At 36.5% G+C, this 18,037-nt stretch overlaps 1 protein-coding gene across 1 annotated transcript in view; it reads left to right on the forward strand.

The window, feature by feature from the left end:
• Positions 1-18,037, forward strand: part of TMEFF2 (transmembrane protein with EGF like and two follistatin like domains 2) — a 662,476-nt gene that overhangs the window by 147,306 nt on the left and 497,133 nt on the right. Inside the window, exon 4 of the mRNA XM_063430171.1 lies at positions 1,930-1,956. Within this exon, the coding sequence (XP_063286241.1) occupies positions 1,930-1,956 (27 nt within the window). The remainder of the gene's footprint in view (positions 1-1,929; positions 1,957-18,037) is intronic.

An 18,037-nucleotide genomic window follows, 5' to 3' on the forward strand; every position in this document is an offset into this window, starting at 1 on the left:
ATAGCTTGGATCTGAGCGTTTAATATGTTCAAAGTTAAAAGTGCCCTATAGTACAAGGAAGGGTGGGGTCAGAAATAGCAAGGGCTGATGGGAGATTGAGGAGGAACAAAGCAGCCAGTTTAAATTGGTCTGGTAGTGTCCCTGGAACAACGCCCTGCGGGAGAAACAATAGGACAGGGAAAAGAGGGAGGGGAAGAGGCACATTTCCCCATAGGTTTAAAGGGGCAGAGAAAGTGTTTTAAAACCCAATATGCCCAAATAAAGCTTTTAACCCCTTAAGGACACATGACATGTCATGATTCCCTTTTATTCCAGAAGTTTGGTCCTTAAGGGGTTAAAGGGCAATACATCCCAGGGACCATAGTCACAGGGCAAGAGGCTGGCAAGCAGGCCTTTCGTCACAATGTCAATTACCACTGAAATGGAATGCTACACTCCTTTTATGTGTGCATACTGCATTTTGCGGCAAACAATAAAATTGGTCAAATTGTAAAAAAAAAAAGTGTAAGTTCACCTGCCAACATCATTGCAAACCTCTTAGGTGAGTCCTGTGCTGACCATTCACCTTCCTTTCAGCTGAAAAATATATATTTTTGGTTCTGCTCTGTTTGTGTATTTGCAAGAACATGCCTGAAACCAAATAAAGCTCCAGGAACGTATGGGATTATTAATGCATTTTTAAAACATTTATCTTAGATTTTCACTAGGTATTTTCTTTTTGTTCTAGTGTTTTGTTTGTGTTTATTTTCATTTTACGTGATTTACGTTATATCTTTTGCCTGAGGCAGAGCAGTGGCTGATATTCAAAGAGCTTATTGGTAACAAATTAGTGGTTTGCTAAAGGCTGTGTGGAGTTCTTTCAAACAGGCAGTTAAGTCAATATGGAACAAAAAAAAATAAGCATTTTAAAGTGATGATATCCATCTTGTTTTCAGTATAAACTATATCATATATTTTCAACAAATGGGATTATTCCCTATATGATCACTGTTGTAAATTAAAACTGAAGGCCAAAACAGCTCAACTGGAAAAAGGTTTCCAAGTCATCAATGATTCCAGTTCAGCCGCCACTATGGCTTGAAATCATCAATTCACTTTGAATTCACAGCAATTCTCACTTTATTAATGAATCGTGCTTGTTTAAAGTATATTTGTCAAAGGCAGTGATGTGATTTAGAATGCATACATCAGACAGTAAGGCTCACCAGTGCTCCAGTTTATTACCTTAAACATTATTTGTTGTACTTAGAACAGTTTGAACACAGAACAAAAGGATAAATGAGCTAATAGTTCTTGTATGCGTAAGAAGAACGCGAGGAGTACCTACCAGGGATAGGCAACCTTCGGTACTCCAGATGTTGTGGACTTCATCTCCCATAATGCTCTTACAGCTATAAGGCTAGCAGAGTAGGGAAATGTAGTCCACAACATCTGGAGTACATGAAAATTGCCTATCGCCTTAGGCACACCTACAGCTAGGAAGATGTATCTCACAGGTCCTTATACTGACAGTATATGACTCATTTTCCAATTAAAGAATTGATCACCAAGTTAATGTCATGTACATAAATAAGGTTCCAAAAAAAAGTAAAAAACGACTACCCCAACAAAACATTATGTGTACACATTTGCTTTGATTCCTGCATAAACAAAAGAAATTTTACATTTTAAATATCTTATTTTGATAACGCATTAACATATTGGGTATTTTCTATCAACGTGGCTGTGTCTCTTTCTCTGTATCTATTACATAACATAACCTTGAAAAATGTATTTTTGCATAAGCTGAAACTGCAGTTTGACTGATACTTTGAGACTAAACAATCCAACGTTGCCCTCTTGATCTATAAGTATTATGAACAAGAAATTATAACTGATGGTTATTCAGCAATTTGTTCCTAAACTTTTTTTTGTTCGTTTTTGTTGCAGAAGGAGGGTCTGGGTCTGGTGATGGAGGTAAGAGATAACATTTTATTACATCCTAGTCAAGATTAGTTGTTTGCTATTGTCAAAGTTTATTTGATTTAGTAGATTATATATATTTAAAGTAACCCAGTGATTTATTATAGTGTAGTAAAGTATGTTTAAGGAAGAAAATCTATATAGTCATTGACTGTCCTTTTTAAATGGTATTGCCACTTGAGCCTGATGAACAAGCATTCCAGCTGATGGCTTGGTTTAGGTGGAGCATGGGTTTTCGAGCTAAACTCAGGAGTCACTATGAATGCATTGAGTGTACATGTTTAAAATTGCTGTTCACTTGATTATATTTTCTAGTATTTCAGAACGCCAAGAAATGAATGCTCATCAGCATTTGTCTGAAAAATGCAGTTAACTCAAACCTGTTTCTAATTATTTCTTCAATGGCCCCATGCATTCAGCTTATTCCATTTAATTTCATTTATATTCTGTTAGCCAAAATGCAAATTTCTCTTCTCCGTTTTTCTTTTTTTCTTTTTTTTTCTTAATGCACAAATATATATGTATGCAAATGGATTGATGCTGTAGCGCTACCCAAAGCATCTGAATCTTCATGTTCAGATCACAGAATGAAAACTTTCTATATCTCCCTCTTTTAAGGGTATAGCCCTTTTTTAAGGGAACAGTCCTTTTAGATAAAATGGAGATGTCAGAATGGTCTTTACATTTGCTGTGTTTTACAACATTGGACCCAGAATGTGCTCAGGATACTAAATACAAATGTTGAAAGCTTCCCTGGGCTACAATAAAACAAATGTAATGTTATATATGTGTAATATATGTGATATGTGTAAATAAATGAACAGGGTATCATTTCGTAATTGTCTAATTTATTGTTACATTTCCCCTCTTTCATAATATTGTAAAGTGTTTCAGAATAAGTTGGCACTATATAAATAACAATAATAGGAATACATTTACATTATTACGAACTCTAACATTGTTTACTTATAAAATGCTTTTGATCATGGTTCTGTTATATAGTCAATGATCAAGTTATTGATACGTTCGTGCATTGCTTTTACATATGTACAAATCATATGACAACTAGCATACCTCCCAACATTCCCAGATATGGTGAGACAGTCCAGATTTGGGGCTTCTCTCCTACATTCCCAAGTTAAATACTTGATGTTCCACATCTGGGGACACCAGTAAGCCTCAATAAGCAAAGCAATATTTCATCTTTAGATGGGCTTGTGCTATGCAAACTAAACTAAGGCCATGGAGCACATGTAAAAAGTGCATTGAAAGCTGCATATGAACAGCTTCGATTTGTCACTTTTAAAGTTGGGCTCACTCACTTAAGCAGTTAATACCACATAACATATTGAGTAAATGGTGTGGGGTAACTTTCATCTCTTCTCAACAGCTGAAACTCATGCCAGCTCTTGGTTGACATTATGGATTGTGCGTGTCCTTCTTCAAACTCTAATGGCCCAATTGTAAAATGGAGTCAGCATTTATATGTGTCAATTACCTTGAAACAGAATAAGTATTAAGTGATTAGATTCTGATAGCTACTCTCAGTGTGACTCTGTAGCACTCAGAATTATTTTTAGTATTTGGTCATGAGCAGGAAGAAAGAATTAAGTGATTTGTAGGCTTCTTCTTCTTAATTTGCAATGCAGTAAGACTTGTGTAAATCAACCCTTCTGGGATTTTAATTATGTATGCAATTTTGGTGATTGCTTACATAAACTTGTGAAGAAGTCTTACGTAAACTGTTTTTAAATGTAACCTAGACTTTTTAATGCTGGTAGCTGTATTTTATACACGCTACATAGGAACAAGAGGTTGATTGTTAGTCAGATTAATTTCTCAAACCCTTTCTGCACGGAATTTACTTTATGCTACATTAATTTCTCTGCAGTGCACAGGATATTCCTATTAAATGAGGAATTCTAAATTGGGCCCAAGAGTATAGATGGAAGTCGATGAGTAAAATGTATATACTAGCAGAAATGGCAAATAATTTATTTGATTTAACTTAATTAATAACTGATGTATTCTTTATTAGCTGCATCACTATGAAGTATGTATTTATTTATAAATAAAAGACAATCAGTAGATTCTGAGTTTGATGGTGTAATTGATATATACGAAGTTATAGATGAAGAAGTGTTTTATGTATATATATATATATATATATATATATATATATATGTGTGTATATATATATATATATATATATATGTATATATATATATATATATATATATATATGTATATATATATATATATATATATATATATATATATATATATATATATATATATATATATATATAAAGATAAGCTTGGCACTCACCCTTCAAAAAAAACAAATCCAATATTCTTGCCTGGGTGCAAACCTCAGCCTCAGTATAAATATCCAAATGTATTCAAGGTGCACTCACAGGTCTTCATAAAAAACATTTTTTTATTCTTTAGTGCAAATTACATGTGTAGAAACAATTTTCCATGATCCAGAAAGATTTTTATGAAGACCTGTGAGTGCACCTTGTATACATTTGTATATATTTATATATATATATATATATATATATATATATCGCCATTTTTGTATCCAAGTAGCCAGATTATATGTATGTGAGTAGAATATGTTTTAAATTACTGCTCTTAAAATACATGTTAATTCTATATCACATGCAGTTTGTCATGGACTAACTATATGATCGGGCATCTGAAGGCAGAGCAGCCCACTTCTAAATGATCAGATACTTTTATAAAATAAAAATAAAAAAGGAATACGTTTATTCATACAAATATGTCCACTAACTCTGAGACTAAACCTGACACATTGATCATCTGCCCTTTTACCCAGTGATCTTGAAGATATGTCCATTCTCATTAAGATTCTGTTTACTCAACTGAATGCCATTGGATTCTCCTATTTAATCATGAACCCTGAGAAGATGTTCATGCACTTTTCAAACTCTATAATTTTCAACTAAAAATGATCATAATATGTTTCCAGGTGAAATAAATTTCACCTGGACACTTTGCCGACCACACTCGATACCTCAAAGATTGAAACATTCACATGAGACCCTAAAAATCTAAACAGTCACCCAAAAACCCTAACAGTCACCAAGGATCCTAATAATCTGCCCATTAATTATTCTCCAATGCCTTGATAACAAAATAGTATGTGCATACACTATGGGTCCCTGTGTATTCAGAATACGTTCATTAACTAAATGCACTCTCTGGGGGACCTGCTGTGTTTTCCAATTTCCTAAACCTTGTTTTATTCTTAACAGTTGTCACCTACAGTTACTCTATTTCTGCACCCATCTTAACTATCTAGCTGTTTACTCTACAGGATCCTCCTTAACCCAGTATCTTACCTTGTTTATTACAATTTTCCCTTTATGTTTTTCACTCTAGCTTCATCTTCTTTTGCTCCCAATCCAACACAAATTTCTCCACAGCTCCTCTTGTCATATCTCCTCTTGTCATATCATGTCTGTGGACATTCTTATTTTTTCTATCCTCCTGTCATAGCAAACCCCTCTTTTCATTACAGCACTACTCAACATTCATATTCCCTTTGAACTTGTGGGGCTTCCCACAAATTTCAAAGCGTAAAGTTCCACTTGTTATCAATTTGTACACTCTTTATAACACAACATTTTCAATAGTAAACCGTATAAACAGTACAAGATTAAAATAGCTAGAGTCAAATGAAATTGGTAACTGGAGAGGACAGTGAACATTATTTAATGATGAACACGATGTTGAGAAGAAGTGTTGGGGCAGCAATATAGGTAGGTCATCATATGAATTTTGTTTCAAATAGTCCACTAGTAGGTGTATATGCAGCAAGTGTAAATGCTTGTTTGCAATTTACTATTTTTCCAAGTTTTCTTTATGACTGACGGTTAACTGACACACTTAGGGTTTCATTGATACTCTTTTATAATGTTTACAGAATGTTATATTATTCTCTATTCATTCTATGTTTATTCATATCCCAGTAAAGTGTATTAGAGCCTTTGCATTTATAGTATGTAAGTTCAGGTTTACATTCACAATACTCTATGTTTACAGCCCTGGAGAGGATATTAAATTAATTTAAAAGAAAAAAAAAAGCTTAAGCTTAATCTTGTTATGTATTCAGATATTATTTATTCACTACTTACAAAGTATAACTTATCTATACAGTAAATTAAAAGACACACAAATTGAAACACTAACAACCCCTGAAATGTTTTATACATAATCTTTGTTCTCAACTCTTTTGTAATGTAGCAACTGATGTAAAGCCATTAATTATACAATTTTAAGCATTACCACTGACATATATGAGCACAGCATTATATTTATCTCTTTTTATATGGAGTATATTAGTTTATCAACATAGCATTATGGGGTATGTTTGAAAACAGTCCTGCATCATCAAAATGCATTAGCATTTTTTACTGTGAAGTAATTTTTGTTCTGTATTTCAAAAGCTCCATTGTTGTTATTTAATGAAAAAAATATATATATATATAGATATATATATATATATATATATATATATTAAAATTTTTATACACAATCCTATTTTTTATTTATCTAGCAGCTAACATTATGGACTAATTTGTCTACAGCCTATAAACTAATTGGATCACCCTTAATGGATTCTCTATCTTTAGCGGGCTATGCATGCCGTGGTGATTAATCTCTCAAGTATATTTCTACTATTATTTGTTGGATTTTTAGACGATTTAAAAGAGAAGAAACAAAAGTGTTTCTAAACTTTCTTTTACATTGTTTGAACTGAATGCAGTGCTATTGAAAAGGACTTCCTTGCTAGTTCAAGGATGTTGGGTTCCTGTTTTATTGCTTTTGTATGTTGAGATAAGGAGAGATAATTGAAACATTGTATAAAATGACCCTTGGGGCATTTGTTTACCAAAATCTGATTTTTTAACTGAGTTTTGCTCGAGTGTCAGTTGAAAAAATGTTGTTTCAGGTTGGTTCAAGATCTGTTGGTTCAAGATGGCCCATTTTTACACTATTTCTTAAAAATTGCGTATCACAAAAAATGAAGGTAACTGTATCTTCACAGGTATATTTTAATTAAAATTACATTTAAAAATCCACACAATGGCGGGGGGCATGGCTAGATGTCGAACTGAATGGCAGCACACTGACGGAGCTCTGCTGTCCAAGGCTCTCAAAAGCAGCAAATAAGGGCAAATTGGCACCTATCCTGGCACCAAACATCAAACCACGATATCCCTGCACCGCACTAAAAAGTCCACGGAGTCGAAGGAAAAAGCAATCTTCTTTTCGTCCAGAACCCCGCAACACAGGCAGGCTGAACACCAGGCCCAAGATAGCGCCGACTCGGACGAAGTACAGGCGGTAATACAGAGAAAGCACACTGACAGCCCACTTACTAAGCAGCTGCTTCAATCTATGCTGGATGCAGCAGTGACTAAAATGCAGACCACAGTTACAGAAGCTGTTGCTGAGATTAAAAGAGACCTCACTGACTTGCTCACTCAAACCTCCCAGGTGGAGGAAAGATTGGAAGGCCTCACTAACACGCACAATGCCATGGAGGAACACATCGCAGGATGGAGGAAAAGCTGATAGCCTATGAATCTAAACTCATGGACATGGAGGACAGGTCCTGCCGCAACAATCTCTGACTGTGGGGACCCTTCTGACGAGCCTGGTCGGGTGAAACGCGCGCGTCCAGGCCCTCTCACAGTATTTAGCTAGTGTGTGACACTCTGGGTGATTGCCAAGTTATTAGGCAATTTTTAACACATATATTTTTCTCTAATAAATTCTTTTTTATTTTTTGATTTTATTTCTCATCCTTTTCTCTGATTGGTACCTTCAGCCTCCATCGGTATCATAATTCATAATATCTCCTATACGTTTCTAATACCCTTACATCAGTATACTACCCAAAATTTTAGACGATCTCCCTACTTAATGCAGATGCTAAGCTATACGCAAAAATCTACGCGGAATGACTTAAAACCATATTACCAACCGTAGTACACACAGACTAAGTTGGATTTATATCAGGCAGACAAGGGCCAGACAACACAACAAAGGTGCTAGACATATACAAATACTTAAAGAAAACTAGACAGGAGAGTATTATGCTTTCCCTTGACGCTGAAAAAGCTTTCGATTGACTAAACTGGCACTTCCTGCATGAAGCCCTAACAGCATACGGATACTTAAGGCCCTGTACAGTAATCCCACAGTCACAGTAAAGAGTTCGGGATTCTGTTTACAACCATTTCTGATTACCTTCTGTCCCCCCTCCTTTATATTCTGGCTTTAGAGCCATTGGCCATAGCCATCCGAAACAATAATGACATACACGGAGTAACAATAGGCCGAACTGAGTACAAACTTAGTCTCTTCGCAGATGACATCCTACTAACACTCACACAACCACTCATTATGCTCCCCTCTCTACACAGTGAACTCCATGCATACAGCCAACAGTCATATTACAAACTCAATGTTACCAAAACCCAAGCAATGTGCTTTAAATCATTGGAGGAGAGACTAAAGTCTGCCTTTAGATTTGATTGGAGGGAGGACTACTTGGTGTACCTTGGTATTAAAATTACAAAAAAAGGAAAATTATCTATTTTCCGCAAACTACCTTAAACTGCTGAAGGAGATAGAAAGACAGCTACAGATTTGGAAGTCCACATTCCTGTCCTGGGTGGGGAAAATAGCAGCGATCAAGATGTCAATCCTGCCCAAGATTCTCTACCTCTTTAGATCCCTGCAAATCAAGTTCCCGCAGACATACTTTAAACGTCTACAAGCGATCCTCCTCCAATTCAGCTGGGGTTGGAAGCATCCTCAAGTCCCTAAAGGGCTACTTTTGAGGCCCGTAGCAAAAGGGGGCATGGGATTTCCAAACTTGAAAGCGTACTATCACTCAGCACACCTTACCAATGTAATCAGCGCACACTCAACCAGCTACACCCCCCAGTGGGTAGAAATAGAAAGACACTGCTGTGGAATCCAAGATCTACCATCCATGATATGGACACCCCATCATCTGAGAACAATAGGTCACTGCCTACGAGCTTGAGCACAAGCCAAAGAGGATCCTACTCAAAGCCCTACCAGAAGGCATACATAAACCCATTCAAACAATTATATACCTCCTGTTAAGCACAGTGCCCACATTAATTGCCAGGTATTGGAAGACCCCAAACCTGCCATCCTCCCATGAAATTTTAACACTAATGTCCTCAACCGCAAACTACGAGCTTATTATGTGGAACCAAACGAAGATAGGCAAAATGAGTCCCACCATAGCTTCAATGTGGAGGACCTACTTGCAATCTACTAGCAACAACCTTCACCTGAATTAACCTAGCCCTGAACAGACAAGGAGCTTACACTACAACTACCCGCATAACACAGCTACCATATGGCTCACAAGATTTCAGACTCCAACATACAAACCTTGCAGGCCAATCACCCCCCGGGAAAGCTCCCCAAAGTAGAATACACAATATTAATACTGACCCCAATGTGAAAATAGCCTGTTCCCTGTGTTTATCCCACCTCCCAACATGTCCTCCCAGGTTACCCCTTCTCAACACCCGAAGCACATCATGTGAACTCTCACCAAAGCTCTTGTTCCAACCATACAGAGGAGTAAACATGGTGCCAGGAGAGCTAGAGCATCAGACCTGCCATGTGTCAAAACAGTAAACAAGGGTTTAGATCCAACTGTTAGATTGACCCATTAGGCACACGCACTGCACCGTACCGTTAGAAGTGTTAACTGAAATGTGAAAAGGTCACTATGGGTACGACGGTCCATGCACAACATGAAAAACCACCCCAGCACCACAAAGGTTTCAGGTACTGTGGGCCAAACAGCCTAAGACAAATGTTGTTGCAATGTCTATATGCCAGTAATGCCTAACATATTAAGAACCATTCAATAGAACTTGAACTATAACAATGCTTTGTCAAGCATAACATCGGTGTATTTGGTGTTGACCCCCCTTCTTTCTTTCTGTACCCCAGAAGTTGTAGTGGTAGCAACATTTTTGAAATGCTTGATTTTGCTGAGAAACATCTATTCACTAAAACTGCTTCATTAAGCTTAGTATTACTTTTATTGCTTGCAGATGATGCAAAATGTTTGATTTTACTGAGGAAAATGAGGGTGTAGGTCTGGCTCATGTTGATGATGTTGCAACATTTTTAAAATGTTTGATTTTGCTGAGGAAAAATAGGGTGTACGTTTATAAACTTAATCAATCCTGATTGGCTGAGCTTTGTGGTTGAATGAAGACTTTATTGAGTACTAGGCAGGTTACCTGTTTATACTACTCATATACTCCCCTAGATACACTCTGATCTAATTTCACAGTGCCATACCTAATCCCTGTAAAAATAGCTAATCTCCCATATTGATTGTTCACATACACATTATTTTAATTAATAAGAAGTGAACTATTATGAACAGATGCATATTGTATAGAAAAAAAACTGCAAAGTTGGAAAAATCTCAAATCAAATGATGCTCACACCCAAGTCAAGCGACTTTGTTGTCAATTCACAAAAGTATTTTGTGAATAGGCTATCTGTTTAGCACATGTGTCTTCTTGATAGTTATAGTTAACCCTTTGAATCCCTGTAATGAGCATGTTATTGCTGTGTGCAAACCTGGCTTTCAAAGGGTTAATGAAATTAATGTAAATTCAAAAACTGTAGAGAACTCTTCCCTAGCTTTCAAAATGTACTATGAAGACAATAAATTAGAGCTACAGTTATGTGCATATAAAAAAAAAGCTTACATCTCATAATCACTTCTTCTAAAACATCCACTGTAGTCTGGGTTTGTAAAGCAAACAAATCTGTAATCACTTTTATTTTTCCTTTCAATGTGGATCCATTTACTGTAAGTGCGTGCCTTCTCAATAACACAGCTTTCAAACAGCTGACTAAATCTTGAGTTTGCAAAACAATCTATACACATAGAAATGAAACGCATCCAAAAACTTACTGCAGGAAATTTGTCATATAAGTCAGATTAATTTTTTTTTTTTTTTGCTTCCCTAGCCCTCTATCTGTTCTTGCTTGTACATGGCAAAAGTGGTAGGCTTTCATGCTGTTAACGGCAACATCTTCCAAATTGGACAGTCAAGAAAAACTGCCAGTAAAAAAAGATAGCCCCTGCAATGATGCTTTACCCTTACTTTCTTATATACATAAACATAAAAAGCCTTTTTAAAGGTTCGGATAGCATAGCGCGAAGCAAGGAACTGATTAGACTATGTAAAGGTATAAAATGCTTGCAAATGACCTTCAAAACAGCTATTGGATAAAATATGTATAAACAACCAAAATTATAGTGGGAAACAGAAGTGCAATGAAAGTGTTTTCATTAAAGGGACACTATAGTCACCAGAACAACTACAGCTTAATATAATTGTTCTGGTGTGTATAGTCAGTCGCTGCAGGCTTTTTGCTGTAAACACTTCAGAGAAAAAGCAGTGCTTACATTACAGCCTAGGGACACCTCCAGTGGCCACTCCTCAGATGGCTACTAGATGTGCTTTCTGGGGCAATGCTGCACAATTTGCAGCACAGACATTCAGTGTCTCCACCCTGTGCACGAAGATACTGAACTTTCCTCATAGAGATGCATTAATTCACTGCATCTCTATAAGGAGATGCTAATTGGCCAAGTAGGCGTTCGGCTTCACCCCCGGATCACCTTCTTGGATTAGATCATCAGAATTGCCAATCTCAGCCAATCCAATGCTTTCTTATGAGAAAGCATTGTTTTGGGCTGAATCTGCACAGGTAGATCATGGCCAGATCCAGCACCAGCAGACTGTAAAAAAGGTAAAATGTTACTATATGTATAGGGGCACAGAGTGTTTTTAACACTATGGAGTCAGAATTACATGTTTGTGATCCTGACCCTATAAGAAATGTAACATTTGTGGAACAGGGATTTTGAGTATAGATTGTTGCTCAGGGAGGGCTTATCAGATATCATGTCCATTTACACAATTTTAAGTTGTAATTTGTTTCATTCATTGACTACATATTGTCAGGGGTACATACCTTACATTACTCCAGCCTAGTGCTAAAAAAATGAGTGTGCCACATTAAGAGGGTGTGGCATATAAATGCTCAAATAACCTGCTAAGAGGCATTTCCCTCAAAAAGGACACAAGAATTTAAAAATAATGTTTATATATCAACATATGATCCATCCATATACAGTTGTTTGGCTAGAATCAGGCATCTGTGCTTTACAGGACATTTTAAGCATTTACACATAAAATGAAATGTACAGAGAGCCCTTTCTCCATCCACCTTGACGCCTATTAAACAGCCCTGTACTTTGAGCTATACATACACTAATAACGTGTGATAGTGGGAGGGAATATAATTGAGGCTTTTATTCAATAGATTTTGTTTTGCAATGCAAAGCAAAATCAAGTCAGTATGAATACACAAGGTTGGAAGTGGAAGAAAAAGGGTCCATTAGAAGGCCACTTTTTGTGTTTTCAAGGTAGCTCATAAATGAATGATTACATGTTATATTTCACTCATAGAGTAACTGAGTCCAATGCTAATGGAATAACTGAACAACAACACAATAGTATGATTCTGAATGAAGTTTAAATATTCAAATTTTTTTAGCTTATATTAAAGAATACAAAAGTGTACCGTGTATACTCGTATATAAGTCGATCTTGTGTACAAGTCGAGTGCAGTTTTTTGACCAACAATTGTGAAATATGCTATGACCCGTGGATAAGTTGAGGGTAAAATATGGGGCTATGAAATTCTGTGATTTTTATAAGATTTTACCTAGGTAAAGATCCTGGAACAAGCAAACATGTCAGGTAAAAACTGGAATAAAAAATTAGCAATCATGAACAGGAACATTTTATTTGTTATATGTAACTCCCTCTGTGTGTCTCTCTTCCCCCTCTGTCTTTCCCCCATCTTTGTCTACCCCCTCTGTCTCTTTCTCCCTCCTGCCCTATCTCTCTATTCTCTCTCTTTCTCTTTCTCCCCTTCACTGCCTCCTGAGCCTGACCTTGCCTGGAGCCTGGAAATAACAGAAATGGGCTGTTCTCTCTCTGTCTCTCTATCATGCTTCCTCGTGGTTCCCACAATTCCCAGCACTGAAACATCATAGAGTAATCACTACTCTATGATGTGGCTGTGCTTGGAATTGTGAGAACCGCGAGGGAGCATGATAGTCAGCTCTGGCCGCTCAATCAGTCCTGTGCTTCGTGACAGCTGCACGGCTGTCAGTATTGGTGAGTGTGCCGCAGGACTGGCCGCCAGGTAACTATGGAACGTGGCTGGCCCCCTTAGAGTGTGCCACCGGACTGGCCACCCGGCGGCACCTACCATACATGCGGCCGGCGGCCGCAATGTTACTGAAGCTGGCCACTTGGCTCCCTCTCTATAGGAGGGAAAAATGAGAGTATTGCGCAGCCCCCCGGTGCCACTGCCCACTGGGAATTCTATTGAAACTCACACTGACCCGTGTATAAGTCGACTCTTCGTTTTTACATGAAGTTTACAACTACAGTTTATCGACTTATACACGAGTATATATGGTATACAATTTTGAATGCCAATGTCATTCTTCAGCATATATTTCATTTTAACAATTTTACATTCATTAAATATTTACCTTATTTCAGTTTTTCTCATAATTTTGTGTCTTATAAAAATAATGTGGGGTTCTGTTAAACAGTACACCCATCAATACTCAGCGAGTGTGGTACACACTATTGTATAAAAGTGTTGCTCTTCATAACTATAAACATGTATCTTTATGATGTGGTGTGGGTGCAGTGGCCCATTAGTTTGAATCCTGCAATGTAAAGCACTTAAGGTGCTTCCCTGCAGGGCCAAGACACCTAAGCAGTTAGTAGAAGACTATAGCGCTAGGAATAAACATTTGCATTCCAAACATTATAGTGCTCCTTTAAAGGTTTATTTTGTTTAATTAAAGGATTATGTATAATTTGCATTCCTAAAAGTAACTGCTTCTATAGGTGTAGCCAGAAATATATTTCAGCCTTGCACGGTTGGGTTAGTCCACTTGAATCTAAGAGATTTCTAAGGTGGTTCATACTAGCCTTGGACTGACTGCTCCGGTGGAACTTTGAAAATAAAATTTAGGTGGCACAAATTGTAGGAGAGCTGCTGGTCATAGGGAGGCATGAGTAGCAGAGGTAGACAATTGTATCAGGTTGAAGGCTAACAGGAAATATCACATGATGTCATACTACTGCAACTGTTACTTTGGAGTGAGAAGGAAAGCAGCTTTAAACAGGACAAATCACTGGAGTTGGTACCAGACAAGAATGGGGCCTGGATGGGATAAAGGAAGGAAGAGCCTAAAGGGACGGATTAACAGATGGGCTGATGAAACTGCAGCTCCAGGCCCATGCCTATAAAATAGGACCATCTAATTCTTCACATGGTTTTTCTCTTTGGGCGGTTCTGGTTTCGTGACTAAAATCAGTGGCCCACCTTGTTGCTCCTGCTACACTGGACACTGCTGTTAGGGGGTGTGGCTTTACTTAAAAGATTAAAGTGAGAGATTAGCATAGGGTATGTGTTTTCTGATAGCTATATCCTGTGAGTTTCCATCCAGCACCACATCCACCAGATTCATGACACTTGGGAGTTATAACTGTGTTTTCTGTCGATAAGCTTTTGTAATTAGGCCCATCATAGTTGTCAGCACCGGCCCTGAAACTGTCACTTCTCTAAACTACATATTATGCCTACTTGTCCTTATATTTAACAAATGTGTATTTGTGAGGTGTAACAAAATGAACTTTTTTTTAAATTAAATGTAGAAGTCAATAGTGTTTTTCTGTAACTGGGTACCTCTTTGTCAGTCATTGTTATAAACTCTGTCCTCTGCCTTTTGAACCTGGCATTCAGCATTAATTCTAGATCCTACAGAGAAGGAGGGACATGAAACAATGTTTTTATTTCTCCTCTTCGTTTGCAATATTTGCTCTTGTTTTGTATTCTCTAAAATGGATTCTGATGTAATTTGCTAAATCTTTAATACGAGTTTAAAAACAAAACACCTCATTAAAAAGGTTAAGATGCATGGCATAGGTAATTTTTAGTGTTTTATTCAATGTTGAATATTCCAGAGAAGAGGCTGTTCAGGTTAAAATATGAGCGTGCATTGTATGTGAGCATGTGTGTGTTTTATAAGTGTGTGTCTGTCAGAGTGTGTTAGTGAGCATGCATGCGTTTTAGTGTATATATGTGCATCGGTGTGTGTTTGTTTATGTATGCCTTTATGTTTTGCTTACCGACTATGCATTTCCAAACAAAACATATTAATGCATGCATACATGTTTGGTATGTGTTTGGCTGTTTACACGTATGTATGTATGTATGTTTTATATTGTTATATAATTATCTGAGAGGCTATTTTTTAATAGTCACCATGCTTTCTTATAGAATGTTGCAATGTTTTGAGCAGGATCCTTTTAAACCTATTGTTCCTGTAACATTTTGTAATTGTCTCATTTATTGTTAAATTTCCACCTTTGTAATATTGTAAAGTGGTTTGGAATATGCTGGCGCTATACAAATGCCAATAATAATTTTAATAATACGTTGAATGTGAGAGTGTGATAGAAAGAGTGTTGTTAATAAAAACAAACACTAGAGAATATTTAAAGTGAAATACTGAGTGTCGCTCCAGAGTTAGAAAACTTGCAATATTCAGACCTGACTGAATTTTACTCAATTTACAAAAATACTCTTAAATTTGATTTTATTTATAATGACGACCTTGAAGAAAAATCTCATGAACAAATTAAATATATTAAAATTGACACATATTCCTGAAACTAATTGGAAATTATAATTAGTACTTTATTTCTTTATCATGTACTTTCCAAGTCATTCTATTTTATGTTTCTCTTCTTGCCTGCTGTTAGTTTTAATAAACAGACATGCAATTCACCATATATAATGCAGAAATGATAGCATGTGTCTTACTAAATAATAGTATGTTAATTAACTTAGAGTGCCATCTTTTTTCATTAGCTGTTGACCAGTAACTTAATTAGATCTGTTTATACGCCTGTGCATTTTTGTTTAAATGTTAAATGCAGACAACAGCTGTCAGTTTTCCAGTGCATTTCCACTCCACTTTATTAGAAAATTGATTGATAGGCTGGTCTTCAGAAGCAAGCCGCAGTCGAACAGAATACCGTCCTCGCTCATTTTCAGGCCATATCACTGCGAAAACAGACTAAAATGGATTGTAAAATCTTACTTCTCTGTACCAGCAATTATAATTAGAATAACTAAAACCTGTAACGATGGATGATTTAACATGCATACTGAAAATCTCTATCGTTAATGGTACAGAGCGGATTACAAGAGACCAAAATAGAATGCATTTCTCTCAGTAGCATGGCAGCAATGAGCTTTCTATCAATTCCTGTATTAAGCTTTTCATTCTGCTTTATTCATTCTTAATATCATAAAACCTATGACTCACAAGCCTTCGTCCCTTGGTTCATGAAATCTATGTTAAGAAAAAAAAATGTACCAAAGAGTTTATAGCATATTAAAAGACTGGATTGGACTAAAGCTCTGTTAAACTGTTTCAAAAGTCATACTTTAGGGTGAGGATCCACGTGTCAGTAAATTTTGACTTAAATGAAGACTGCTTTTTTTTATCAAATGCCAACCAATATTTTTTTATTTTTTTTTTATATATGGGTAGGAATCCAACTCATAAAGTCACTTACAATTTAATCTGCTTCCTTGGATATTCTGTCAGATAGAACAGTGTGTATTATCCAGTTAAAGGACCGCTGTAGGTACCATCCTGGGGTTCATCTCAATGAAGTAGTTATGTCCAGAGGTCTGTGCACTGTCTTACCTTAAGCAGTTAAACCATTTACAAATGAAACTCAAAACATTTTCTCTTTGGGAAGCCAATGATTGACTAAGTGACTGAGTGACTGAGAGCGTTAGCTGACACTTTCAGTCTATCACCAGCGCACCACTGAATGGCGTCCACATTAAATCCAGGACCAGAGGAGTAGGCAGAGCGGCCAGGAGGGCTGGCAATGTTGAGGGCACTTGGGATTAAACCATTCATAAATAATTTAATCCCCAAGGTATGACAATGCCCAGGACCTGTAGATACCATAACAACTTATTTGAGTAGTTGAGATGTTGTCCAGAATGTCCCTTTCACAATTTGAATACCAATTTTTTTTTCCATTGTTCCCTTGCTTCTGTTTCCTTTTTCTACCACGATCATTTATATATAGATGCTGGTAATAGTTTTCCTTCAATTTCAGCGAAGTAACGTAATCATTTATATGTACATTTCACTGCAGCTAAAGAGAAGAATGTGCAAGGCAGCAAGTACAGCTCATCCTTGCAACTAAGCCTTTATAGTATATCAAACTGACGGCCAATCTGAGATTAACAAATATGTGTTAACAAAGGAATTGTCTAGAAGCACATATGTGAAACTATACATATACTGAGAATTAGAAAGGATTGTCAAAATCATCTGACGTTTGTAGCATGGAATGTTTCACTGTTAGGGAGTTCTACAATGAGTTATTATAACAATGAGCTATATCTTAGCCAAACATATAAAATCAGTAGGAGTATTCAAAGCCTTTTAGCATCCTTCATATCACTCCAAGTGTCAGTGAATGTGTTCCAATAAGATTCACATTGAATGTAGCTGTCCGGTTACGTGCGTATATTCTAGGTTGGTTCAAATGATTTGAAATCTGCCTAATATTGCAATGTTGCAGCACCTACAAACAGATGGCTATAAACAAACATGAAATTACTTTGGGTCTATCCATTAATGTGAAACAGTTGCAAGTTAGACACTGCAACTAACTTACTTTGTCATTCTACTTAAGGCTTTAATGTAATATGTTTGTAAAGGCTTTTCAATGTATACACATTTTTTATAAGCTTTCACAATTTTTTAATAGTTTGATAATATTTTTAAAATATTGTATATTGATATCTTTTTTTT

Source organism: Pelobates fuscus, chromosome 8, assembly GCF_036172605.1.
Source record: "Pelobates fuscus isolate aPelFus1 chromosome 8, aPelFus1.pri, whole genome shotgun sequence".
Lineage (NCBI taxonomy): Eukaryota > Metazoa > Chordata > Amphibia > Anura > Pelobatidae > Pelobates > Pelobates fuscus.